This window comes from Ruditapes philippinarum, unplaced genomic scaffold (assembly GCF_026571515.1).
Source record: "Ruditapes philippinarum isolate M1 unplaced genomic scaffold, ASM2657151v2 ctg892_1_1_1_1, whole genome shotgun sequence".
Classification (NCBI taxonomy): domain Eukaryota; kingdom Metazoa; phylum Mollusca; class Bivalvia; order Venerida; family Veneridae; genus Ruditapes; species Ruditapes philippinarum.
This window is the reverse complement of record NW_026856277.1, coordinates 270,910-297,403: the sequence shown is the minus strand read 5'-3', so window position 1 is coordinate 297,403 and position 26,494 is coordinate 270,910. Positions and strand designations below refer to the sequence as shown.

Here is a 26,494-nt window from a genome sequence, read left to right as displayed (position 1 = left end):
ATCCATCTGTAATTTTGAAACAAAGTAACATTCAAAAGTTGATATATAGATACTCTATGCGTGTATGTTTCCCCGTTTCACATGTTAATTCGGAAAAAAGGTAGTTTCATAGTTGTCTCCCTTGTATCGGTGGCTCAGTATTCTGCTCAGTATAGAAATACCAAAACAACTGAATAAAGTTAACACTGAAGGGCACACGCAAGGTATTTTCATATCTTATTACATAGGCTAAGGTTTTCAGATAGTCATTTTGCGCAATAATGTTCAAAGTCCAATGCATATACAAAGGCAGTTAAAGTATTTTTATACAACTCAGACAACCCTTTTTTCAAAATATTAAAAAAAACAGTTTTAAAATGTACTTCGATTCGATTGTTAAAACAAAATGTCTTTAAAGTGTTTTAATTTTTATTTATGTAAAAGTTGTGGTCCTAATTTAGATACAGGAAAATTGTTAAAAACATTTCAATACATGTACCTTGTATTACAAGGACAATTATCAAGTACCTACTTCAAATAACTTTAAACTGTAAACATTTTCCTGCTGTATGTCCTTTCAGAGGACCACGTGTGCATGTTTTCATATTATTAACCTTATCATTATTATTATTACAATAGATATATTACATGGCTTGTCACAGCCATTTTCGGAGGTGTACTACATGTATTTTCAAACTATTTAGTAGCAACAATGAAATAGAAACACTAAATTGTGTCTTATATATTTTATTATGGCTAAATTTAAAGGTCTGCATTAAAAAACAAGTATAGTAACTCTAAATCAGCAAAAAATCTCGTCTTTATGTGACCTTGTATTAATTAATGAATTAAACATTTATTTACTTCAATAACATGTTAATAAGCTTAGATAAAGCTTTGAATATAGCGTTTATGCAAAGAAAAGGAATTGATCTTTGTTGTACAGAATACATCTTTTTTTTATCTCCAAACATGTTAAATGATACATGATGCAATGTATTCTGCTTTTAGCAAGAAAGGTTGAAGCTCCCAAAGAAGCTATGGTGGTCGGGAATAGCAGGTTAATTATTGTACTCACAACGCATGGAACACATTTAGAGCGAAAACATAGTCTAATCGATGTGGAAAAGTATTAGTGTAATGGTTTCAATACATCCAGACTAGTCTTTTTATTGTCTGTGAATAATAATAATAATAATAATAATAATAATAATAATAATAAAAATCTTTATTTTAAGAAGGTAACACATAAAGATACACCATCGTAAACACAAATAAAATACAAAGCATATGTTTGAGTGTTCATGTGTACCACAATTATTTGCATCAAATTATTTTACTGTCATTCGGTCTATTTATGAATAAGAGCACCAATGAAGGAGCTTCTCCCGTGACTTTCCCGCAGCAGAACATTGGTACTTCCGCTTGTACATTTCACCCATACTTTCTGTCCGGCCTCTACACGGGCGAACGTGCTCATGGAGCCGCAGTCATGATTGTTACTGTCGTATTTGTTAGTCGTTGCTATGTAGGTATTTTCAAGAACTATGGCATACTGGAAATATCGGGTACTATAGTTACATGCATGTACTGCAAAGTAGTAGAGTCCAGAGACAGGCGCCTTGAACGTACCGAGAACTGTGTCATATCCTTTTCCTTCGTTCAAACGGGTGTATCTCCATACCATAATCTCGTTGGTATCTGGACTCGTATCGACTGGCTGATAGGCATCGAAAGCAACCAAGGGTAGTTCTACTCTTTCTAAAATACATAAAAAAAAAAAATAATATGTAATAGAATTTAAAAAAAAACTTCTGATAAGATCATGAATTTATAAAATCATCAATATCAAAATAACGTGAATATAACAAAAGAAATCCACAATTAACGCTAAAATGTATGATTATTTTAGTCCCTGTTATTTATGATCAATTTAACAAAAATTAGAAGAAATAATAATGATATGTTATTACTATGGCAAAGTATAAGATACGCTATTTCTTAAGTTTTTAACTTTCTGTGATCATCCTGAAAATAATTTTCCATTAGGTAATGTTAACCTTCTATAAGATAGTAATTTTGTCATATATTTTATCATTTATAGGCAAAGCATTGTGTTACTACTGTTAACAATAAAATGTTAAAAACATGTAAAGGAAGAGGACTAGTTGATTGTTATTTCTGCTGTGTTATTTCACTGATACTTGTTTGTTTTGGTTTAGTTTTAGTTTTTTCTTGTGTGCTTTTGTTCGTTTGTTGTTTCTTTATTCTTGTTGCTATCGTCGTCGTCGCTGTTGTGGGTATTGTTTTAGATATTTTGATAAGATTGTATATCTAAGGGTAGCAGTGGCCTTGTGATTAAGACAGCTTCCTCTTAATATAGAGATCATGGGTTCGAACCCTCCTAGAGTGTCAACATTGTTTTCTCATAATTACAACAGTAGCACTACTGTTTACTACCAGACAGCTTATATGCCACAATATTGTTTTTACGACTGAGTTTGAATAGACATAATTACTGATACAAATATTTGACAGCATTAGGTTTACATTTATTTATTTATTTATTTATTTTAAGGTTGCGCGTTCCAGCTATAGACATGGAAAAAGACGTTAGTTGTCCCTGAGTAGAACCACCGACCTTCCGTAAGCTAGCTGGATAGCTTGCTCACGCAAAAAAAATACAAATTCCCTGGCGGGATTAAAACACAGTTTTCAGGGGCAAGTGGTTTGAAGTTAGCGGTCCTAAGCAGACTATCGTGCAGTTGACAATATTTTGTTTTTTTATTTTTAAAATTTAAGTAGCTTCAGCTTTTTTACGTTTTGGATGCAAAAATTTTAAATTTATCAAAAAAAGGTTTCTCCGGAAATTTTTTTTTAAAAAATTTTTATGTAACAATTTAATAAAAAAATTTTTGTGTTAAAAATTACAAGAATTATGAAATTTTTCATCAATTTAAAAACTAAAAATTGTTAAAAAAAAGAAGGGGTTTTTTATAAAAAAAAGATTATCTAATCAAAAGTCTCACCTCCAAATAGCTCCAGTTCAGCGGTTTTATTATCTAATATACCAGCCTGGTTCTTTGTGAAAGTGCTGATATTTGTCTCTGTTTGTTTCAATTCCTCTTCCATTCGTTCCATCTTTATTTCCATATTAATCATCCTACTCAGAAGTTTAGCATGGTAAGCGAATCTGTCGGGCTGGTCATCGCCTGATGTTACTGTTATTAAAGCTGAGTTTACCAGTCCAAAAATAAGCAAAACTTTCAATTTCAACATTGCAGAACCTTTGTCACTTTTGTCACAGTGATATTGCACAATCAGCACAATAAACTATCTGTATAATTCATAATGTCAGTATTGTTCATTGTATAATAGCTTTTAGATATAGAGATTGTCTAAACTGGTATCTTTAACTTAATTGGTCAGTATAACAAACAGACACCATCCCTCTTTTCACTTTTAACCAATCACAGTGAAATTATTTATTACTCATAATGCACTTACTTTCCTTGATTAATGAAATATTTGATGTTTTAAGTGGCACTTATAATGCTTATACCATAAAACAATTGTTGTTAAGCTAGTGTTCCTAGTGTTACTTTACTGCATTTTAATTAAACGGTACTTTTTGAAATTATGCATTCAAGTTGAACTAGCATTCTTTTAACAAGTTTAATTATATAATGCATTTATATGTCTTCCCCAGATTGTACCAACAGCAAAGTAACAATATTCAAATTAAATGAATGCTGTCATGCCTCATAATAGTAATACTATATAGATTTTAACCGTTCATACAGAAGAAGCAAAACTGACATTTAAAATGATGTGAACACTAAGCTGGGAAAACGTAAAATGTCCCAGGAATAAGCTAAGGTTATACAGATATTGGTTGCAATGTTTACACTGTCAGTGAATTAGACCGGTGCTCTCTTCTTTAATCAATGATTCAAACATATTAATAGACAACAATAAAATACATTGTAAGAATGTTATATATTTGCCTTCCAATAGTCACTCTACTAAGCTCGGTAAGTGCAGACACTACATATGGAAAGCGAACGGTAGTCAAACAGTATACTTCTGTATCAAATAGCCAATAATACACTGATGACAGTATAATCTAAGGAATAGGGTGTTAATATTTTAAGATCATTTAAAAAAGAGACTAAGCCATTTTTGCATACATTGCTTGCAATGTATACAGAGTTATAAGCTATATCTCAGAAATCGTTACAGGTTAAGTCGTTACCGAACAACATCCACTCCCGGATAAAAACCGCTATAGAAACTAGTTCTTCATTCTGCAGTAGCGTTACATTTCGACTACACATCATTAAAATAGTGTTTGCAAAGTTGTTTAAATGCTTTGAAAGTTCCAAATCGTTCATTTTCATGAAATAATAAACTCTAAAACAAAAAATAACAGTTCATTGATTAAATCGTAGTTTATACCTACGCGTTAAACTTCGCATATACGCATGCGCTTGCTAGCATGAATGAATACATCGTAAATATAGTAAAGTCGTCAGAATTATATAAATGGGACGAAACATCTCAGATAGATATTAAATCAAATAAAATTCCTGATTTACATTTATGCAATAAAATTGCCCTAAAATGTTTTACTAAATGAGTATGGAGCTCCGTAACAAAATTTAACAGAGTATACCGGAAAATGTTTGTTTTTTTAACCTGGCTTCGAAAAATAGAAATTTCGTAAGCTATTCTTTTGAATACCTTTTTTACACATGATTTTCATTTCACTTTTGTATGCCTTATATTTTTGAAAAGAAATATGTTTCGAAATTTAGCGAAGATTGCCTGATTCAGTACGGGGTAAAAATAAAGATTTGGCCGCTCGACCGTTCGACCCATAACAATTCGTCGAACTTGGGATATTGACGATAAAGCCAGAGCATGGAGCTAAATATAGGCATACACATGTATATGGCCAGATTCGACGATAAGAAATAATCATTTGAAACTAACTGTAAATCAGTGTGAGCATTAAGAAATAAAAACATTAAATTTATGTTCAGAAAATAGGAATTATTTTAATCTGCTTATATTAATGGGTGCATGGAATTGCCGAAAAAACGAAAAACACCAAAAAATACAAAGGAGTATTAAGGCTGTGATTAAATTCAGCAAATATAAACAATTTTTGATGGTTATTTGATGAAATGGGCTTTTGATGGTTATTTGATGAAATGGGTTCAATAATATCAGTTTTAAATCGATGTTATATACAATTGGTATAATTCCAACAAAATTAGTTTTATCTACTTTTTTCTATCTTTTAAATGATTAAAATTTACTTTCCTTTTGCAACAAGTGTAAATTAGAGAATGATTCTATTCTGTATTTAATGCGATATGAAAGTGTTTTTCGGCAAAGTAACAGTCTAGCGTCAAAAAAAACATGGAAAAGCCGAAAAACACATTTTTACGGGCATTAAAATAGTCGTAGTTAAAACAAGAGCGGCTATTAATTTTTTCAAGCTTTTAAATGAATAACTATTACTTTCTTTTGTTACCAATGGAAAATGTCAGTGATATTTTTTTTATAAATACAGTATGAAAGTGTTTTTTGGCTACGTAACGGTCTAGCGTCAAAAACATGGAAAAGCCAAAGAAAACAACACATTTTAATGGCGATGAAATGGAAATTTTTAAAATAAGAACTATTAAATAAATTTTTCAACAGTCGAAATGAATGATTATATGATTATAACATTATATTTGTAAGCAATGTAAAAATCAGTAATGTTTTTGTAATAAGCATTGTATGAAAATGTTTTTCGGCTATGTTACTGCCTAGCGTCAAAAACATAGAAAAACAAAAAAAAAAAAAAAAAAAAAAAAAAAAAAAAAAAAAACAAACAAACAACACATTTTACTTGCGATAAAATAGATATATTTAAAAAAAAGTGCTGCTAAATACATTTTCAACCGTTTAAATGAATAACTTTTACATAAAATTCATTACCTTTATAAAATGTCAGTTATTTTTTGTACTAAGTACAGTATGAAAAAGTCAGTGGTGATACTTATAGGTTGGCTCAGGGTGAGGTTTTAGATTGTTGAATGTCGGCCATCCATCTTTTGTCAACTCTGGTCTGTCCACATTTAGTATCGTCGGATACCCACGGCCGAACCATTTACATGTATCAATTATGTCATGTTAAATGTTAATCAACCATGTGTATCCGACGATGACATTACAGTTGTTAACAATTTGCTGGTCATTTAGTTTGTTAACACTCTACTGGTCACACTTTTGTCCCAATTGTCACACAATATTGTAAGAATGTGTGTGACAGGTTTTGCTCGAGTTTGAACATGAATCACATTGGTTGAAAATCAGAAGCAGGTCACAGTAGCCAAAAAATAGAAAAAATGTTTTAGCTCAATGGTTCATCTAAAGTTAAGAAGTTGGTAACACAACCTGCTTATGGAAAAACCCTTGTTAACTTGCTGTCAAATATAAATGAATTTCTTGGAAAGGTTGTATATGAAGACTATATGTAACAATTTATTGAATAATGAAAATGTTACAGTACATTTGAATTGTTTTGATTATAGATTTCATTTTTATTAATAAACGATAAAGTAATGCATTTGAAAATTAATGTGTAGAGATTAATACAACACACCGGAATATATGTATTAATGCATCAAAGTACAGTACATAGATGTACTATAATTTGGTAATTAAGTCTTGTAGGATGATTCAATTAATTAACTTTGTATAGAGTTCAAGCCAGATCATGTATTTTATTAGAGATTTTACTCAATACAGGATTGGAGCAATACCTGTAGACGCTTGCAGAAATCATGATCATAAAACAGACAAATATCGTTTTTTTCGCCGATTTTTACATTTTTTATTCATTATCTGACATAAATCGGTGTGAAAAGATGAATTAGACGTTTTAAAGTTCATTCCGTTGGGTGAAAAAGCAAGATTTTAACATTTTATAGTTCAATTTAAGCGCCTTGTCCGGTATATACCGGAATACGGTATTTAGTGTGGTGCTTCAATCCTTTTTTAAGTCACACTCTTTTATTATATAGCATCACTGGAAACTCAATATGACTGTTTCAATATTCTATACTACAGTCCATTTAACGGGTGTTTTAAAAAAATGATTTCTTTATTGCTCATCTGTCAGCTTGCCTAGCAATACACAGATGGAACATCACATCTTCCTTGTCTCATAAATAACTTTGGAAGAAAAAAGCCTTTGTGCATGTGAGTCACTTGTTAGAGACATGACCTTGGTCAGAAGATGACCCCTATTGTTTTCGAGGTCAGTAGGTTAAAATCAAGATGGCTTTGATGACAAAAATGGATTATATTATCAAGCAATGTATACTTCAGTACTTTCAGTGCTTTGATTTCAATATGCAGTCAAGCTTATTGATTGGATTGTGATTTGAAGATAGATACGGAATACATATGAGCCGCGTCACGACAAAACCAACATCATGGGTTTGCGACCAGCATGGATCCAGACCAGCCTGCGCATCCGCGCAGTCTGATCAGGATCCATGCTGTTCGCTTACCAACGAGTAAATGATAGCGAGCAGCATGGATCCTGATCAGACTGCGCGGATGCGCAGGCTGGTCTGGATTCATGCTGGTCGCAAACGCACTGTGTTGGTTTTGTCATGACGCGGCTCATATTCACATATGGATCACGTATTGCATTTTGTCCGATGTTCCCTTGAATTGACCAAACAATGTTATTTCTGCTAGAAGTTTTTACGCTTTTTTAAATTTTCATTAAAAAAATAATAATAAATAAATAAGGAGTCATTCTGCTGTCCAAAAAGATTCAAGTAGGGTTGTTCTTTCAAATAGAAATTCACGATATCGACCTAATGGGTTATAATTTGATATATGTTAACGAAATTGATAAACAGTATGTAGGTCAGGTATTTATAAAATGAAATAATGTCAATATTCTATCATTTGGATTCTATATGTTCGGAATGCGTGTTTCTCAATCAGTGGCGGTTGGGTGTGTATGTTTATATACATGTATATTGAAGCATAATTATTACAACGTTAGTGTAAGCTCTAACCATCATAATTATGTCCAAATCAATAATTAAGACAGTAATACCCTCGATAAAAAAAAGTATTTTTATTTCATCACAACAAAAATTACTATACACGCATTTCATTAAATGAGCCGTGTCATGATAAAACCAACATAGTGGGTTTGCGACCAGCATGGATCCAGACCAGCCTGCGCATCCGCGCAGTCTGATCAGGATCCATGCTGTTCGCTATCACTTTCTCTAGTTGTTATAGGGTTTGTAAGCGAACAGCATGGCACCTGATCAGACTGCGCGGATGCGCAGGCTGGTCTGGATCCATGCTGGTCGCAAACCCACTATGTTGGTTTTGTCGTGACGCGGCTCAAATGTCATTCACAGCATATAAATATAAATATAAAGATATAATCATCGTACAACAGTACAATGAAAACTATACGCTCCTTCTCTTTTTTATATCTCAAATACATGCATATTATTATGTATTATAAACTATGATCTTGTCTGGATAACATGCAACAATTAAACAGTTTCTCTTGTCATCATACAACAATGATATTGGATTAACCAGACCAGCATCTTTACCCACCAATTCTCCCAGACATTTACCATCTCTATCAAACATCATGATGTTGTTTGAGGTATACCCAGAAATAAACACGGTTCCGTCATTGGCTACACATACACCACGTGTGTTGGTAAGCCTTTTATCTCTCAGTTCTCTCTTCACCGTACCATCTCTGTTCAGACAGACAGCACCATCACTATAATCAGTTACAATAACAGTATCTCCACTGACAGCCATTTGTTGTGGAGTTGATTTAAATATGCGTTGACCATTGACATTATTACTGATAGACTTTATTAATGTACCAGTCATACTGTATACATTTACACCATTTACATCAGATACCCACAACTCTCCAGCACAATATGTCATTCCCCAGTAACCTCCACCTGTAACAGATATATCTCTCACCTTAGATAATGAGCTTCCTACTGATATAAACCAAACTTTGTTGTTGTACAGTTTCACAGCGACCTCAGTATTACCAGTACAACAGATACCTGTAGGATATGATTCTAGATCCAAACAATCTTTAATGTTATAATTCACATCAAGCCTCTTTATCCTCGTATTATGATAGTCAGCCAGTATGATTGTACCGTCTGCAAGCTGACATATATCACAAATGTAGCATTGATCACGGTCATTTTTCATTTTGATATTAATCTCCTTCTGTGAACTTACTTTATACAACTTTAATCCAACCAGACTGTTGTTTTCTGTTGTCTTCTCTACAGACCCTAAAGATGTTGACGCAATGATTAAAGATTTTAATTCCGTATTTTCCGTAAAGTGTAAATACTGACAACCTTTAGCCTCGCTTTGTTTAAAAACTTTCAAAGCATTGTTTACAGTCTGTTGTACCAGTTTTGTCTGTACAAATTGTTGCCTTATATTCATACTGTCGGCTGTCTGTAACTGGCTACTTGCTTGCTCAATTTCTTGTTTAACTTTGCTAATCTGAGAAACATTTGTCTCAATCTCTTCTTTGGCCAAAGTAAAGTCTGAATTAAGAGCTTCCAATGCTTTATGCTTCAGCTTACGGATATGTTCAACGAATTCCCGCTCAATCCCCTCTATCCGAGAAATAATTTCGTTTCTTTGCTTCTCAACGCTACTGATGTTCGTCTGCAACTTCTGGTCAGTGTCATCTAAACGCTCTTGAATAGTTTTCATGTCCGTCTTGAGTCGCTCAATTTCTTGTATCTGATGTGAAGACACGTCTTCTACATAAGATACTCCATTGCAGGATCTGAATAAAACAAAATTTCATCATCATGAATGTCATTACTTTTTAATTGTTATCTCCTATAGTAATTAAAGATCCTGTAACATATTTTTTCATGGTTTTATTTCATAAAAATGATGCTCAAATTAAGATTTGTCAATATTGTAAGTTCCAACAAGCATTATTTATAAAGATCTTACCGAATTTAACATTTTATGTAAATAAAGGGAGGTAATCAGAAATTTATTTTCTATAAATTCTAAGTCAAATTTTCCAATAAGAAATGAATGCATATAATTTTTTGATTAAATATAATGTGCAAAAATATTTGCAGTACACATTTTACATATAAACGTGAGATATCTCGAGAGCATAAAAGTGATTTCATTTGCTTATGCTGAAAAGCAACCGTGATAGTCCTGGCGATTGTAATTTAATGTTCAAAACACTTTTTGTTCAATAATCAAAACTCTACTCCGATGCATAGAAAAACATTTCCCTGTTTAATTGGCTAGAATTAATTTTTAATATTTAGTATACATGTATATTTCTAGGGGTAAACGCTCAAATAGCATAGCGGTAGAGCTCCCCCCCACACTAAATAAGACGATAAAATATATAAACAAACCTGTGATTATCAATTATACATTTGTTACAAAAGACCATGTCATGTGCTCCACAGTACATTTCAATGTCGCGATCTGGATGATAACGACATTTTGTTTTTGTAACCATGGTTACCGCTGTACCTTTTGTTGATGCATCACAATTTACTAACTTATGTGAAGGTGTAGCTTTTTTCGACCATGATGTGGTGAACATGATGTACACAGATATTCATCACACACGGGACAATACTTGACAGCTTCTTCTCTGACATCATCCTCCCCACATGGTGAACACGTGTACTCGAAGTCAGCATCCGAGCCGTCTTTTATAGAAGTCAAATCGCCACCCTCAGCCATGGTTCATGCCACTCTTACTTCTATAATATTGGAATAGAATAAAATGTGCTTATATAATTAACATTTATTTGTAGTTTGTATCTTCTTCACGAATAGTTTAGGTAATAAGATTGTTTTAATAGCAATGACAACATACATTAAATAGCAATAAAACGCAAAATTATCTGCTTTGGCTGAAACAAGTTATAGACATACGAGGGTTATCCCAAACGTTCGCATACACACATATTCACTATCGAAATAACAAGCAAGTTTTACGGAAAGTATACAGTTATATCTTTTTTATTTGTTCTTTTTCAAACATCGAATTTTTTGCCAACAGAAGCACGCCAATATTTGGACGATCTTTGGCATCATACATCAAAGAGTTATGTCAGCACTCAGTAGCAAGGAGAACAGTAAACAGTAAGGGCGTTATTTGACGTTCACGAAAAACGGAATCTTAGATAGAATATACCGAATATGACTCGTTATCAGCTGAAATAAATTAGATAATGCACGGACAAGATCTTTCTATTTGAGAAAAGGAAAAAAATGATACAACGTATGACACGTGCACGTGGCTGTCGGCAGCAATCAATGCGCTAATACGATGATTGGATTTTCGCACTTATCGTTATTGACACACACTTATTAAAGTCCATCATTAAAGGTGTTTATTGGCGATTTATCAAGTCATATTATATTTTCAAGTCATATTATATTTTCATATAGAGTCGTTTTTTCGCATCATTTCTTACAGATCTTATTTTTTCGTATAGATCACTAATTTCTATAGGACCTTATTTTCGTACATAAAGTATTTTGCATGCATGTATTATTTTTTACATATCTTATTTTCATATGTATCTTATTTTTGTAAGGATATTATTTTCATCCAACTTTCATTTTCACAGATCTTACATTTGTAAAAATCTTAGTCGAATACAGACATTATTTTCATACAGATCTTATTTTCGTATATATTTATTTTCAATAGGATCTTATTTTCGTACATATATAGTATTTCCATACAGGTTTTATTTTCAAATAAATATTAATTAATATTATTATAATAAATACTATTACTATATTGACAACAGATTCATATGTAAAACAAGACACAAAACATTACATTAAGTTGAAAATATGTATAGTTTTTACACATGAAAACGGACTGGCACTGTTACTAGGACACATGGAAATTAATTGGTATCAAGAAAAACAATCAGAAACTTTATAAAATATAAGTCATATTTGGTATCTTCAATCCGCAAAATGATATGACTTTTAGAACATGCAACGAATATAACTTGTAACTTTTTCATTTACGGGCATAATTTAACGATTTTTTGCATGTATTATTATTTAAACTTTATCAATTATGTGACAAAAAAAATACCAAAAAAATAAAAGAAACAAGTTTGAAAACAACAAGTCATATTCGGTATCTTCAATCCGCCACGGATATGACTTTTATACAGAGCGTGCAATATATGCAACTAAAAAGTCATATTCGGTTTCTTCTTTCCGCTACGGATATGACTTTTATTTATTACATGCAACGAATATTACATGTAACATTTTTATTTATGTATCAAATTAAACATTTTTGGCATGTAATTTCATTTTATTATTATAAAATATCATATGAAGAAAAAAACTTTTTGAACTAAAAGTCATATTCGGTATCTTCTGTCCTTCACGGGTCAAGGATATGACTTTTATAGAAAACGCAACGATTATAACTTACAACTTTTTTATTTATGGACCAAATTTAACGATTATTTCCATGTTATTTCATTTCATTGTAATTAAATATTACATCCAGACAAAAAAAACCACTTACTTTATAAAATATAAGTCACATTCGGTATCTTCTGTTCTTCAAGGATATGATTTTTATATATAAAAAACCCCAACAAATATATAACTTATAACTTTTTTGATTTATGAACAAAATTAAACGATACATTAATATATAAAATGATTTTATTATTATAAAACACCGTATCAAGAAAAGTTAATAAAAATAATCAATTGATAAAATATAAGTCATATTCGGTATCTTCAGTCCGCTACTGATATGACTTTTATAGAACGTAATTCGAATATAACTTATAACTTTTTTATTTACGGACCAAATTTAACGATATTTAGCATGTAAAATCATTTTATTATTATAAAACACCGTATTAAGAATGGTTAATAATCAATTTATAAAATATATGTCATATTCGGTATTTTCGGTACGCTATGGATATGACTTTTATAGAACGTAATTCGAATATAACTTATAACTTTTTTATTTATGGACCAAATTTAACGATATTTTGCGTGTAAAATTATTCTATTATTATAAAACATCGTATCAAGAAAAAATAATAAAAAAATAATTACTTTTAAATATAAGTCATATCCGGTATTTAAAGTCATATCCGCGGATATGGGTCATATCCGGTATTAAGACATACCGTAAAACATGTTTAAAAAGTTAAAATGTCTTACTTTCGCTTTCACATGGAGTAATATAGTTACTGAAGTCACATTTTCCTTTTACAGATGTACAATTTTAAGGTCCATATGGAATTTAACACCCGTGACTAGGACTGAATTAAAGAATTATTAGAAAACAATTACCATGTCTTCCTCTTTCGTTTTCATTTTACCTCCCCTATGTCGAACACGACTAAATGTTTTAGTTATCTCCTCAATCGGAACACCTCGACTATTATTCATCATAATGTAGGACTAAATTAATACGGAATGAATCCCTGGTTGTAATTTTTGATAATGTATTGACATCCCAGAGAAAAAGTATGTTCCGGTCATACTTTTACTGAGAACATGTCTGACAATCGTAATCAATTTAAAAACGCCCACTGATAATCCTTTTTAACCAAACACAAATAAAAGCTACTCTCCCAAACAAAACGGGTCTGAAACATCCAGATAAAAAATGTGCATATAAGTTAAATTTGCAGTTTCCATGAGATAACTGTGTCTAACTTGTCACAGATATAAACACCGCTATTATCACACCCGTTAACATGTAGCACTTGCTATATACATGTAAATGTCAAGATAACCAAGATATACTAGTATTCTTCTTTATTGTCTCTTTTTATAGACATAGCTTTCTATGATATATTGTGCAGTAATCGATTTCAAGGCCTCTTTGTTCATTGCGTTTTAAATCATGAGATGTCTTGAACGATTTGCGGCATTTACATTCGTATTTACGTTCAGAGGAATGACGCTGCATGTGTGTTTTGTAATGGTACTCCGAATAAGCCACTTGACTACATATATCACATTTGTAGGGACCATCTTGCCGATGTCGTGCCTCATGCTGTCTGAGAGAAGATTCACTGGCAAAGAATTCGCCACAAAATCGACACACATTCATTTTCTGAAATAAGATATAAAATTGACTGTAAGAAGTAATTTGTTTTGAAACATTATCAAGACAATTATTCACCAGGTTAAATTTCATAAATACCTAAACAAATTGCATAAATAAATGTTAATTCTAAACATTTTCTAGGATGTAGTTTTTAAATAATTCCCATGCAATCCGTTTTATCATTTTATAAACCTTAGACTGCTTCGGATAAAATGTACTTTCTATCAATTGCAAAGTTATGTGTACGCAGTATCTGGATTTTTTAGAGTGTACGCAATATCATAATCTCTGTTTTCTGTAAATAGTGCGTTTAAATACTTTTTTAGTACAAATGAATTGGAACGAAGGTTGAAATATATTTTTGAAAAGTATTCTACAACAGAATAACTTCCAGCCGTTTAAAACGGCCAGTTGAATCGATATTTGCTCATTTTCTGTAACATTTCAACGCCGGGTGTACGCACTATCCAGAATCAAAATCGCATTCAACGCGAAATACTGACAAAACAGGAAAGAGTTACTTCAAGACATTTTGTATGTTAGGACATCTTCTTTGCAAAACAAATTAAATTCATACCTTTTCTGATTTCTTCACACCACTCGTTTTTCTTCGAAATACCGGCCGATGAAGTGTTCGCGGCATCAGAACTTTAAGGATGCGCGCGCATGGATTAACCCCCTTGGATTTCAAGACACAAACTTTACAAACGAAAATTATTCGGTCTACTCGCAACATTGAACTTATCTTCTTGCATTCAATTAACGGGTGTGTTTATAATTTAATAGTCAATATTTACAAAATAAAACGTTGCAACGGTTTAAGATTACAGTAGGTTGGTGGAAAATTTAGAAATTATTGAAGAGTAGACGGATTTCGTAAGCATGACGTCTATTAGAAAGTATCATACAGAAAGTAATATTTTAAATGAACAAAAAGTTTTACTCTTTCCTAGTTACTGTAGCACAAAAGCGCTGAAAATTGTTTCCTTGAACGGCTTTCAGCGTTATTCATTCTTGCCGATGAATGGCTGTCGATGTTATCATTAAAAAAAGATGCGAACGGCTGATGACGTTACTAAAATATTGATGACACTCTAACTTAAATATCTTATAACTTTAAAGAAAAGTATTTTTGAAGATATGGTTTGGAATATTTAATGACGAAATATTGACGTTTACGAATCGTATGATAAAATGATTTATTATCATGAGAAAATATAATTAAGTTTTTGTGACTTAAAAATAAAATTGCCGCATCTCATCGAATAGTGTGGTTATTTTCAGTCAATATTCACGTGAAATAAAGCTTGCACATGGCCAGAAATTTGTTAGTATGCTCCTTTGGATGTTGACTATATCCAAAACATTGATTTACTCGAACGCAGTTGGGATACGTTAAAAAAAAGGTGAATACTTACCGTCCGTCAATTGTGTTTTCTGCGCCGACATGTATATACTGTTATAGCTGTCGACGTTTGAACTGCTGTCTGCCCATTTGATTGTACGGTGTGTTTACCAATGCAGTATACCGTACCCCGGATATTGCTCAATATTAGGTGGACTTTCATCCCATTTCGCGACTTTGAACAGCGAACGAAGGTAAGTTCAGCGACGATTTTTTCCAAACTATTGGCTATTTCATTAATATCAACGGGTTTTTATATATCTAGATGTATTTTTGTAGCTCTAAAAGACATCAAATTATTACAGATATTTGTAAAATTGATTAAACTACCCCCAAACGATCGGCTGCTCACTAGAAAATACTGAACGCGATACTGTAGAATCGTTAGAAATTATTATATTACCAAGTTTAAAAAAATGAATAGAGCATTTTTTTTCATTCATTATCCAATTATGCTTAGTCAAAATACCAGGCAAAAAGTGTAAAAGTACAAAAAGATACAGGCAAAAAAAGGTACAAGAAAGTGTACCGAGTATTGATTTTAAGGTGATTCTGCTTTGTCAGCCATGTTTGTTTTCACTATGTGGGTCCAAAGTGAAAGTAGGCCAAAATTCATATAACAACAAAGTTCACATTGTTATATGATGAGCCTTTTGCAAGTTCACTTCCAGTTCTATGTTTTAAAGACTATTTTAAACAAAAATAAAAATGATAACAATAAGAAAATTTACCTTGAATGTGCTACATTTCTGAAGACCAAAAACATTCTGTTGCAAAGTTTTATGCACATTTCATGAATGGCAAAATCCTTTTTAAAGTCTGTTTTAGTGCCTACAAAAGCTGTTTTTTGCAGAAAATACAAAAAACTTTAAAAAATATAAACCTTGGGAAAGTAGTTTATCTGACCTTGAAAAAACATGGCCACCATGACATGTGTAAAAAAGTAGTACCATATGAAAATAAACATCATTTACTTATTTCTGTGTACATGACAAACAGACACACTTCACAGTTACACATAAAAAGGTTAGATTTTAAAGTTTGATAGTGTTTTTATTTTAATAGTAGTTCATAAGGCTATAAATGATGATTGTTTTCTTGCACTACTTTTTTACAAAAAATAATGGAGGCCATGTGCTTAGAAGGACATGAGATATGGATTTATTTGGAGTTAAGTTTTGAAAGATTTTTGTATTTGCTGCAAAAAATAGCTTTTGTAGGCACTAAAACAGACTTTAAAAAGGATTTTGCCATTCATGAAATGTGCATAAAACTTTGCAACAGAATGTTTTTGGTCTTCAGAAATGTAGCACATTCAAGGTAAATTTTCTTATTGTTATCATTTTTATTTTTGTTTAAAATAGTCTTTTAAACATAGAACTGGAAGTGTACATGCAAATGGCTCATCATATAACAATGTGAGCTTTGTTGTTATATGAATTTTGGCCTACTTTCACTTTGGACCCACATAGTGAAAACAAACATGGCTGACAAAGCAGAATCACCTTAAGTGTACAGAGTATTGCAAAATAGCCCAACTTTAGTGTACAGTGTATTGCAAAACTGAATGAGCAAATTAGAATTGGGAAATCGATATTTTTTTGTCTTATTTTACGTCTGTTTATCGATGCCATTTTATTTTGCTAATAATGTACTGTTTATGATACTAGTATTTATTCAAATATTTCAGATTCAACAATGCATATTCAGTGTTATTACTGTTGTTTTTCTACGGACAAATACAGACATTTAATTTCCCATTTGATAGACAATCACACTATGGATGAAATAAAGTTTAAGCGTATTAATGAAGATGGCAGTGTGCTTATATATTAATTAATTATACATGAATTATAGGTTTTTAAAGGGCAAGTGTGCCTTAAGAAACATGTCGACACACTTCATATATTTTATACTGAGAACTGACATTTAAAAAGATATTAAGACTAAGGTAAGTCTTAGCTAGCGTATATCCAAGGAATAAGCTAAGAATACAGATATTGGTTGCAATGTTTACACTGCCAGTGCTTTGTTTTATAATTAGACAGGTGCTCTCTTCTTTAATCAATCATTCAAACATATTAATAGACAACAACAAAATACATTGTAAGAACCTGATGTTATATATTTGCCTTCTATAAGTCATTTTACTAAGCTCGATAAGTGAAGACACTACATATGGAAAGTGAACGGTAGTCAAACAGTATACTCGTTAAATATCAAAATAGCCCATAATACACTGATGACAGTATAATCTAAGGAATAGGGTGTTGATATTTTAAGATTATTTAAAAAAGAGACTATGTCATTTTTTCAATATGCAGTCAGGCTTATTGATTGGCTTGTGATTTGATGATGGATATGGAATACATATGAGCCGCGTCACGACAAAACCAACATAATTGGTTTGCGACCAGCATGGATCCAGACCAGCCTGCGCATCCGCGCAGTCTGGTCAGGATCCATGCTGTTCGCTTACAAACCCTATAACAAGTAGAGAAAATAAAAGCGAACAACATGGATCCTGATCAGACTGCGCGGATGAGCAGGCTGGTCTGGATTCATGCTGGTCGCAAACCCATTATGTTGGTTTTGTCGTGACGTGGCTCATATTCACATGTGGATCACGTATTGCATTTTGTCCCATGTTCCCTTGAATTGACCAAACAATGTTCTTTCTGCTAGAAGTTTTTACTTTTTTTTAAATTTTCATTAAAAAAATAATAAAAAATAAATAAGGAGGCATTCTGCTGTTCAAAAAGTTTCAAGTAGGGTCGTTCTTTAAAATAGAAATTCTATTTGATCACGATATCGACCTAATGTGTTATAATTTGATATGTGTTAACGAAATTGATAAACAGTATGTAGGCAAGGAATTTATAAAATGAAATAATGTCAATATTCTATCATTTGAATTCTATATGTTCGGAATGTGTGTGTCTCAACCAGTGGCGGTTGGGTGTATATGTTTATATACATGTATCTTGAAGCATATATCTTAATTATCTTACTCATCATCATCTACAAAAGTCATGTGACTTGCTGTGGCGTATGACCTTGCGTACTTTTAAAGTGTCAGTGCTGTTTGTAGTCCACCTTGCAGAAAAGGTCAGCAAACTTCTGTATATCAAGGAAATGGAGAAAATTCAATTATTATAGTTAACAAACTTGTAACATTACATTATAAAAAGGTTACTATGTTTATTAGTGATGAGTGACGTAGTGTCAAGCGTCTATAACTTCTTATGATATTACAACGTTAGTATAACCTCTAACCGTCATATGTCCAAATCAATCATTAAGACAGTAATACCCTCGAAGAAAAAGTATTTTTATTTCATCACAGCAAAAATTACGCAATCCGGTCAATTCGTCCCCTGGTCAACTCGTCCCCTGGTCAACTCGACACCTTTTTGGTCAACTCGTCCCCTACTTTTGGTCAACTCGTCCCTAATATGGTCAACTCGTCCCCTACTTTCGATCTCTGTCTTTAAAATGTCTTTAAATAATTCTTTTATGTAAAATATGTAAAATTAATACTGAATTTGATTGATATCGAAATATTGATAAAATAATTACGTCTTTTTTACGTTAAATTTTAATGATCTTTATCTAAGCGCACGTGCATAGCTTTGATGTCAAACTACAAAGACAAGTAAGTTTACAAACATTCAATTAATGTTTAATTAATCGGAGTTTTAATGATAATTAAAACTAAAATTAGGTCCAACTCTTTGATTTTTACCGCCTCCCTGAATGGATTAAAGACTGACGACAGATTAACAGAAATTAGAAGCGCTAAAAACTTTATGTCGGTGCGTATTGATCTCATTATAGAAGCATCGTGTCAATTAAAAACATGATAATTGTTTGTTGGGAAATTGTCAATATAAAAGTTGCCCTGATAAATATAAGATTTATTCTTAAAAACACATTTGCGTTGTACGTTATATGAACATTGGATTATTTTTTATAGTGCATATTAATCATTTCTTAGAATTCCATATTGTTGGATTATAGACTGCATGTGAACGGTGTATGTGACAATTTTAATTATTTGTGTTGTTGATTGTGACTTTTTTAATTGATTAGTATCGTTAATTGTGACAATGTACCCCTGCATTGATTGTAGGAAACATGTGCGGAAAAATCAGCAAGCACTTCAGTGTGAGCGCTTTGAACACTGGCAACACAGAAGTTGTAATCGAGTTAGTCATTTGTGATGTTTATGTTCATTTTTAACAGACAAATGGTCTTGCAATTCCAAATGATCTTATATAGTGTATTGGAATAAAAATTGTCAAAGAATATTTAATGAATTTATTAAGTTTTTTTTTTTTTTTTAATTGCATTTTATTGTAATATTATGGTCCATTATTATCATAGGAGTTGTATATACATACATGCCTTTTGAAAGAGTTAGTATTTATTTATTTTTTTTTTCATTATTTTTTTTTAAATAAAAAATCCGTACAATAATATTTGCAGTGGATATTAACTGATTGAAAACATGATTGAAAACATAAAAGTAATTACCAAGTATTCAATTGCCATCTAATAATTAGTAAAGATTAATATTCAATTTCCATAAATAAATCTTTAAACTGATCTCAAAGAGGAGCTGTATAAAACCGAGTTCCAGAATTTCTTGTATAATACAAGTCAACATATTGAATGTAGTAATTGTATTTAATCAACATTTTCATATATTTGACCATACACCATCAAAACAAATTCGACATTTGGAAAATAAATTTTTATAACAACCCGATTTTCAAGAAAACTTCTGTGTCTGCCATTCCTTCCTGCAGAACACATTGGTCCTGTGTTCGAGTCTATGGCAGACTTAGCTCCAGACCGTTTTGATGGACTGCTAACTTACATTAGACGGACCTGGATCGACAATGATATGTGGCCAGTCCATTCTTGGTCGGTGTTTGGATTGAGCATCCGCACAAACAACGATGTTGAAGGTAAAATCACATTTTAAAATATTATGACAATATTAGATATTTAAAATAGACTGTATACATGGTAGCAGTCATACTTCTCATACATAAAAAAATATGTCTTAGCCAAAATTGTAGCGAATTTGAGAAATGCATTCATGGACTCATACATCGCCGCATTAAAGAGATAAATATATCTATTATAGTTGACCTGTGCCTATCTTATTGGTATTGTAATATACTTCTATTATTTTATAGGATGGCATAGAAGATTGAATGGGAGGGCTGGGGGAACGCCTCCATTCTACCTTTTGATAAAACTGCTGTACGATGAGGCCCAGGTAGCGGTGAGGAACTCTGAATTGATAAGTGAAGGAAGACTACGCCGCTACCAGCGGAAAAAGTACACCTTTCTCCAGGGACAGACGCACCAGCTGTGGGATAAGTACAGGAATGGGGAGTTGTCATCAACGGGACTTTTAAGAGAATTCGGCAACTTATACAAGCCCCAAGAGTAGAGTCGTAATTAAGATGTCTAAAAAAAAGACAATGAAATATGTGCATGAAAAAAACAATGAAAGTGTGAAAGTGAAAGTGAATATATACATGTATGACATAATATTGACAAAAAAGACATACTATATGATATTTTATCTTTGCATATAAAACATGTTTTTATACATTAAATGTTATTGCTATTGATCGTCTTCGTGTTGTTTTTTTCTGTATGTAATTTAATCAGAATTATGCATATATATCCTTATTATAAGATGAAACTCCAAATATTCGCATACAAAAAGCGTCAAAATATGTCCAATTCAGTAATTTTATAATATATTATTTTAACAGTCTATAATGATTTATGAACTATATGAAAAACAAGTAGTAATAAAATATAAGGGACGAGTTGACTAGAGGACGAGTTGTCCAGGGGACGAGTTGACCAAAAAGGTGACGAGTTGACCAGAGGACGAGTTGACCAGAGGACGAGTTGACTCTGAATCAAAAATTACTATACACGCATTTCATTAAATGTCATTCACAACACATAAATATAAAGATATAATCATCGTACAACAGTACAATGAAAACTATAGACTCCTTCTCTTTTTTATATCTAAAATACATGCATATCATTATGTATCATAAACTATGATCTTGTCTGAATAACATGCAACAATTAAACAGTTTCTCTTGTCATCATACAACAATGATATTGGATAAACCTGACCAGCACCTTTACCCACAAATTCTCCCAGACATTTACCATCTCTATCAAACATCATGATGTTGTTTGACTTATTACCAGAAATAAACATGGTCCCGTCATTGGCTACACATACACCACATGTGTTGATAAGACTTTTATCTCTCAGTTCTCTCTTCACCGTACCATCTCTGTTCAGCCAGACAACACCATCACTAGAATCTGTTATAATAACAGTATCTCCACTGACAGCCATTTGTTGAGGATTTGATTTAAATATGCGTTGACCATTGACATTATTACTGATAGACTTTATTAATGTACCAGTCATATTGTATACATTTACACCATTTCTACCAGATACCCACAACTCTCCAGCGCAATATGTCATTCCCAAGTAAAGTCCAACTGTAACAGATATATCTCTCACCTTAGATAAAGAGTTTCCTATTGATATAAAACAAACTTTGTTGTTTGAAAGTTTCACAGCGACCTCAGTATTACCAGTACAACAGATACCTGCAGGATATGATTCTAGATCCAAACAATCTTTAATGTTATAATTCACATCAAGCCTCTTTATCCTCATATTATGATAATCAGCCAGTATGATTGTACCGTCTGGAAGCTGACATATATCACTGATGTAGCATTGTGTACAGTCATTTTTCATTTTGATTTTAATCTCCTTCTGTGAACTTACTTTATACAACTTTAATCCAACCAGACTGTTGTTTTCTGTTGTCTTCTCTACAGACCCTAAAGATGTTGACACAATGATTAAAGATTTTAATTCCGTATTTTCCGTAAAACGTAAATACTGACAACCTTTAGCCTCGGTTTGTTTAAAAACTTTCAAAGCATTGTTTACAGTCTGTTGTGCCAGTTTTGCCTGTATAAATTGTTGCCTTATATTCATACTGTCGACTGTCTGTAACTGGCTACTTGCTTGCTCGATTTCTTGTTTAACTTTGCTAATCTGAGAAACATTTGTCTCAATCTCTTCTTTGGCCAAAGTAAAGTCTGAATTAAGTGCTGCCAATGCTTTATGCTTCAGCTTACGGATATGTTCAACGAATTCCCGCTCAATCCCCTCTATCTGAGAAATAATTTCGTTTCTTTGCTTCTCAACGCTATTGATGTTCGTCTGCAACTTCTGGTCAGTGTCATCTAAACGCTCTTGAATTGTTTTCATGTCCGTCTTGAGCCGCTCAATCTCTTTTACTTGATGTGAAGACACGTCTTCTACATAGGATACTCCATTGCAGGATCTGAATTAAACAAAATTTCATCATCATGAACGTCATAACTTTTTAATTGTTATCTCCTATAGTAATTAAAGATCCTGTAACATATTTTTTTTTCATGGTTTTATTTCATAAAAATGATGCTCAAATTAAGATTTGTCAGTATTGTGAGTTCCAACAAGCATTATTTATAAAGATATTACCGAGTTTAACATTTTATGTAAATAAAGGGAGGTATATAGAAATTTATTTTCTATAAATGAATGCATATAATTTATTGATTAAATATAATGTGCAAAAATATTTGCAGTACACATTTTACATATTCTTCGATGTTTGAAAATTGTTTTATTTGCATAATTATATACATATATATATTTTGCAAGTGTGGTATACACACAGTAACAATATCAATCACAAAACATACAGGATCTTTAAAGTTCTTTCTTTGAAAAGATGGGACTCTCGGAATTCATGGAATTCTGGAAAACGTGAGATATCTCGAGAGCATAAAAGTGATTCCATTTGCAACCGATATAGTCCTGGCGATTGTTATTTTTTCTAATATTAATCAAAATTAAATTTATTATAATCTAATGTTCAAAGCACTTTTTGTTTAATAATCAAAACTCTACTCCGATGCATAGAAAAACATTTCCCTGTATGATTGGCTAGAATTAATTTTAATATTTAGTATACATGTATATTTCTAGGGAAACGCTCAAATAGCATAGCGGTAGAGCCCCCCCCCCCCCCCCCTAAATAAGACGATAAAATATATAAACAAACCTGTGATTATCAATAATACATTTGTTACAAAAGACCATGTCATGTGCTCCACAGTACATTTCAATGTCGCGATCTGGATGATAACGACATTTTGTAACCATGGTTACCGCTGTACCTTTTGTTGACGCATCACAATTTACTAACGTATGTGAACGTGTAGCTTTTAGTCGACCATGATGTCGTGAACATGATGTACACAGATATTCCTCACACACGGGACAATACTTGACAGCCTCTTCTCTGACATCATCCTCCCCACATGGTGAACATGTGTTCTCGAAGTCAGCATCCGAGCCGTCTTTTATAGAAGTCAAATCGCCACCCTCAGCCATGGTTCATGCCACTCTTACTTCTATAATATTGGGATAGAATAAAATGTGCTTATATAATTAACATTTATTTGTAGTTTATATCTTCTTCACAAATAGTTAAGGTAATAAGATTGTTTTAATAGCAATGACAACATACATTAAATAGCAATTAAATACAAAAATATCTGCTTTGGCTGAAACAAGTTATAGACATACAAGGATTATCTCAAACGTTCGCATACAGTTTGCTTTCACACACATATTCACTATCTAAATAACAAGCAAGTTTTACGGAAAGTATACAGTTATATCTTTTTTATTTGTTCTTTTTTAAACATCGAATTTTTTGCCAACAGGAGCACGCCAATATTTGGACGATCTTTGGCATCATACATCAAAGAGTTATTTCAGCACTCAGTAGCAAGGAGAAAAGTAAACAGCAACGGCGTTATTTGACGTTCACGAAAAACGGAATCTTACACAGTTATGCGTGTCTCTGTAACTCTCATCAAATGAAACAATCAAAGTGAGAAACAAGCAACAGGGAATGACCATGTGAATATAATTATATGCACGGCTTGCAAAATGCCATAGACGTTTATCATTAGTGGTGATATATGGTGTATATTGTTCATTGTTGAGGCTGCTCATGGAAGATCGATATGTTGTTAAAATGAGTTCTCTCGTCAAATAAAGTATTTATTATTATATTATATTATATTATATTATATTGTATTGTATTGTATTGTATTGTATTGTATTGTATTGTATTGCATCGCATCGCATCGTATCGTATCGTATCGTATCGTATCGTATCGTATCGTATCATATCAATATCATATTAATAATATGCATAAAATGATATTATTATTGATGTTGTTGTTGTTCGAAATGTAACAGCTAGCTTGCCCATGTTACAAATCTTCAGAGGAGAATTATTTGCTATAGCATCGATGGGCGTCAACATTTTACTTATCCTATCCTAAAAGGTGCTAGTCGCAATTATTTGACCTAAAATCTATTTGTTTAATCTTGTTATTCATGTGATATAATATCCATAAATTAAAAAAATAGAAAAAAAGATTTTCGTTATACGTGTTTAATCTTTAATCTTAAATATAGAGGAAAGTTGGGAATGTAGTTTTTTGTATTTTAATTTTTATGTAAAACATGTTTAAAAAGTTGCTAGTTGAAACTTGCCCTGTGAATGACTTACTTTCGCTTTCACATGGAGTAATATATATATATACAGTTACTCACTGAAGTCACATTTTCCTTTTACAGATGTACATATGGAATTTAACACTTTAGGACTGAATTAAAGAATTATTAGAAAACAATTACCATGTCTTCCTCTTTCGTTTTCGTTTTACCTCCCCTATGTCGAACACGACTAAATGTTTTAGTTATCTCCGCAATCGGAACACCTCGACTATTATTCATCATAATGTAGGACTAAATTAATACGGAATGAATCCCGGGGTGTAATCTTTGATAATGTATTGACATCCCAAAGAAAACGTATGTTTCGGTCATATTTTTATTAAGAACATGTCTGAGACCATCATAATCAATTTAAAAACGCCCACTGATCATCTTTTTTTAACCAAACACAAATTAAAGCTACTCTCCCACACAAAACGGGTCTGAAACATCCAGATAAAAATATGCATATAAGTTAAATTTGCAGTTTCCATGAGATAACTGTGTCTAACTTGACACAGATATAAACACCGCTATTATCACACCCGTTAACATTTAGAACTTTTTATATACATGTAAATGTCTGTTTTAAACCGGATAACCAAGATATATTCTTCTTTAGTGTCTCTTTTTATAGACATAACTTTCTATGATATATTGTGCAGCAATCGATTTCAAGACACAAACTTTACAAACGCACAATTGTTCGGTCTACTCGCAGCATTGAACTTATCTTCTTGCATTCAATTAACGGGTGTGTTTATAATTTAATAAAGTCAATATTTACAAAATAAAACGTTGCAACGGTTAAAGATTACAGTAGGTTGATGGAAAATTTAGAAATTATTGAAGAGTAGATGGATTTCGTAAGCATGACGTCTATTAGAAAGTATCATACAGAAAGTAATCTTTTAAATGAACAAAAAAAAGATTTACTCTTTCCTAGTTACTAAAGCACAAAAGCGCTGAAAATTATTTCCTTGAACGGCTTTCAGCGTTATTCATTCTTGCCGATAAATGGCTGTCGATGTTATCATTTAAAAGATGCGAACAGCTGATGACGTTACTAAAATTTTGATGACACTCTAACTTAAATACCCTATAACTTTAACAGAAAAGCATTTTTGAAGATATGGTTTGGAATATTTAATGACAAAATGTTGACGTTTACGAATCGTGTGATAAA

General features: G+C 32.0%; 3 protein-coding genes across 6 annotated transcripts; 1 reads left to right on the top strand and 2 right to left on the bottom strand.

Annotated features, from left to right (window-relative positions):
* Positions 1–1,192: 1,192 nt before the first annotated feature.
* LOC132746053 (complement C1q and tumor necrosis factor-related protein 9B-like) lies at positions 1,193–3,315 on the bottom strand. Its single transcript, XM_060735112.1, has 2 exons — positions 3,009–3,315; positions 1,193–1,740 (listed from the first exon to the last, which is right to left on the bottom strand). Exons 1-2 carry the CDS (start codon positions 3,256–3,258, stop codon positions 1,331–1,333), a joined length of 660 nt encoding a protein of 219 aa, XP_060591095.1. The 5' UTR covers positions 3,259–3,315; the 3' UTR covers positions 1,193–1,330.
* A 5,096-nt stretch (positions 3,316–8,411) lies between these two features.
* Positions 8,412–25,549, bottom strand: LOC132746067 (uncharacterized). Of its 4 annotated transcripts, none has more exons than XM_060735135.1 (3): positions 13,432–13,544; positions 10,476–10,832; positions 8,412–9,871 (listed from the first exon to the last, which is right to left on the bottom strand). In XM_060735135.1, the coding sequence occupies exons 2-3, from the start codon at positions 10,667–10,669 to the stop codon at positions 8,530–8,532; spliced, it is 1,536 nt and encodes a 511-aa protein (XP_060591118.1). In that variant the 5' UTR covers positions 10,670–10,832; positions 13,432–13,544; the 3' UTR covers positions 8,412–8,529. The 4 variants fall into 4 exon arrangements, with proteins under 4 accessions (XP_060591118.1, XP_060591116.1, XP_060591115.1 ...); XM_060735133.1 differs by lacking the exons at positions 10,476–10,832; positions 13,432–13,544 and adding exons at positions 23,795–24,146; positions 25,450–25,546 and having other exon boundaries at positions 8,413–9,871; XM_060735132.1 differs by lacking the exons at positions 8,412–9,871; positions 10,476–10,832; positions 13,432–13,544 and adding exons at positions 21,561–23,029; positions 23,795–24,146; positions 25,450–25,549.
* Positions 20,059–21,392, top strand: LOC132746068 (uncharacterized). The gene is made up of 2 exons (XM_060735136.1): positions 20,059–20,575; positions 20,810–21,392. The coding sequence occupies exons 1-2, from the start codon at positions 20,440–20,442 to the stop codon at positions 21,067–21,069; spliced, it is 396 nt and encodes a 131-aa protein (XP_060591119.1). The 5' UTR covers positions 20,059–20,439; the 3' UTR covers positions 21,070–21,392.
* Positions 25,550–26,494: the final 945 nt, after the last annotated feature.

Excerpts from the sequence above, each read along its gene's own strand:
- LOC132746053 (XM_060735112.1), bottom strand. The coding sequence starts at position 3,258 with ATGTTGAAATTGAAAGTTTTGCTTATTTTTGGACTGGTAAACTCAGCT. Across the intron at positions 1,741-3,008 it reads TGAACTGGAGCTATTTGGAG|AAAGAGTAGAACTACCCTTG; the intron begins GTGAGACTTTTG and ends TATGTATTTTAG.
- LOC132746068 (XM_060735136.1), top strand. The coding sequence starts at position 20,440 with ATGGCAGACTTAGCTCCAGACCGTTTTGATGGACTGCTAACTTACATT. Across the intron at positions 20,576-20,809 it reads CACAAACAACGATGTTGAAG|GATGGCATAGAAGATTGAAT; the intron begins GTAAAATCACAT and ends ATTATTTTATAG.
- LOC132746067 (XM_060735132.1), bottom strand. The coding sequence starts at position 24,126 with ATGGCTGAGGGTGGCGATTTGACTTCTATAAAAGACGGCTCGGATGCT. Across the intron at positions 23,030-23,794 it reads TGTATTATTGATAATCACAG|ATCCTGCAATGGAGTATCCT; the intron begins GTTTGTTTATAT and ends TGTTTAATTCAG.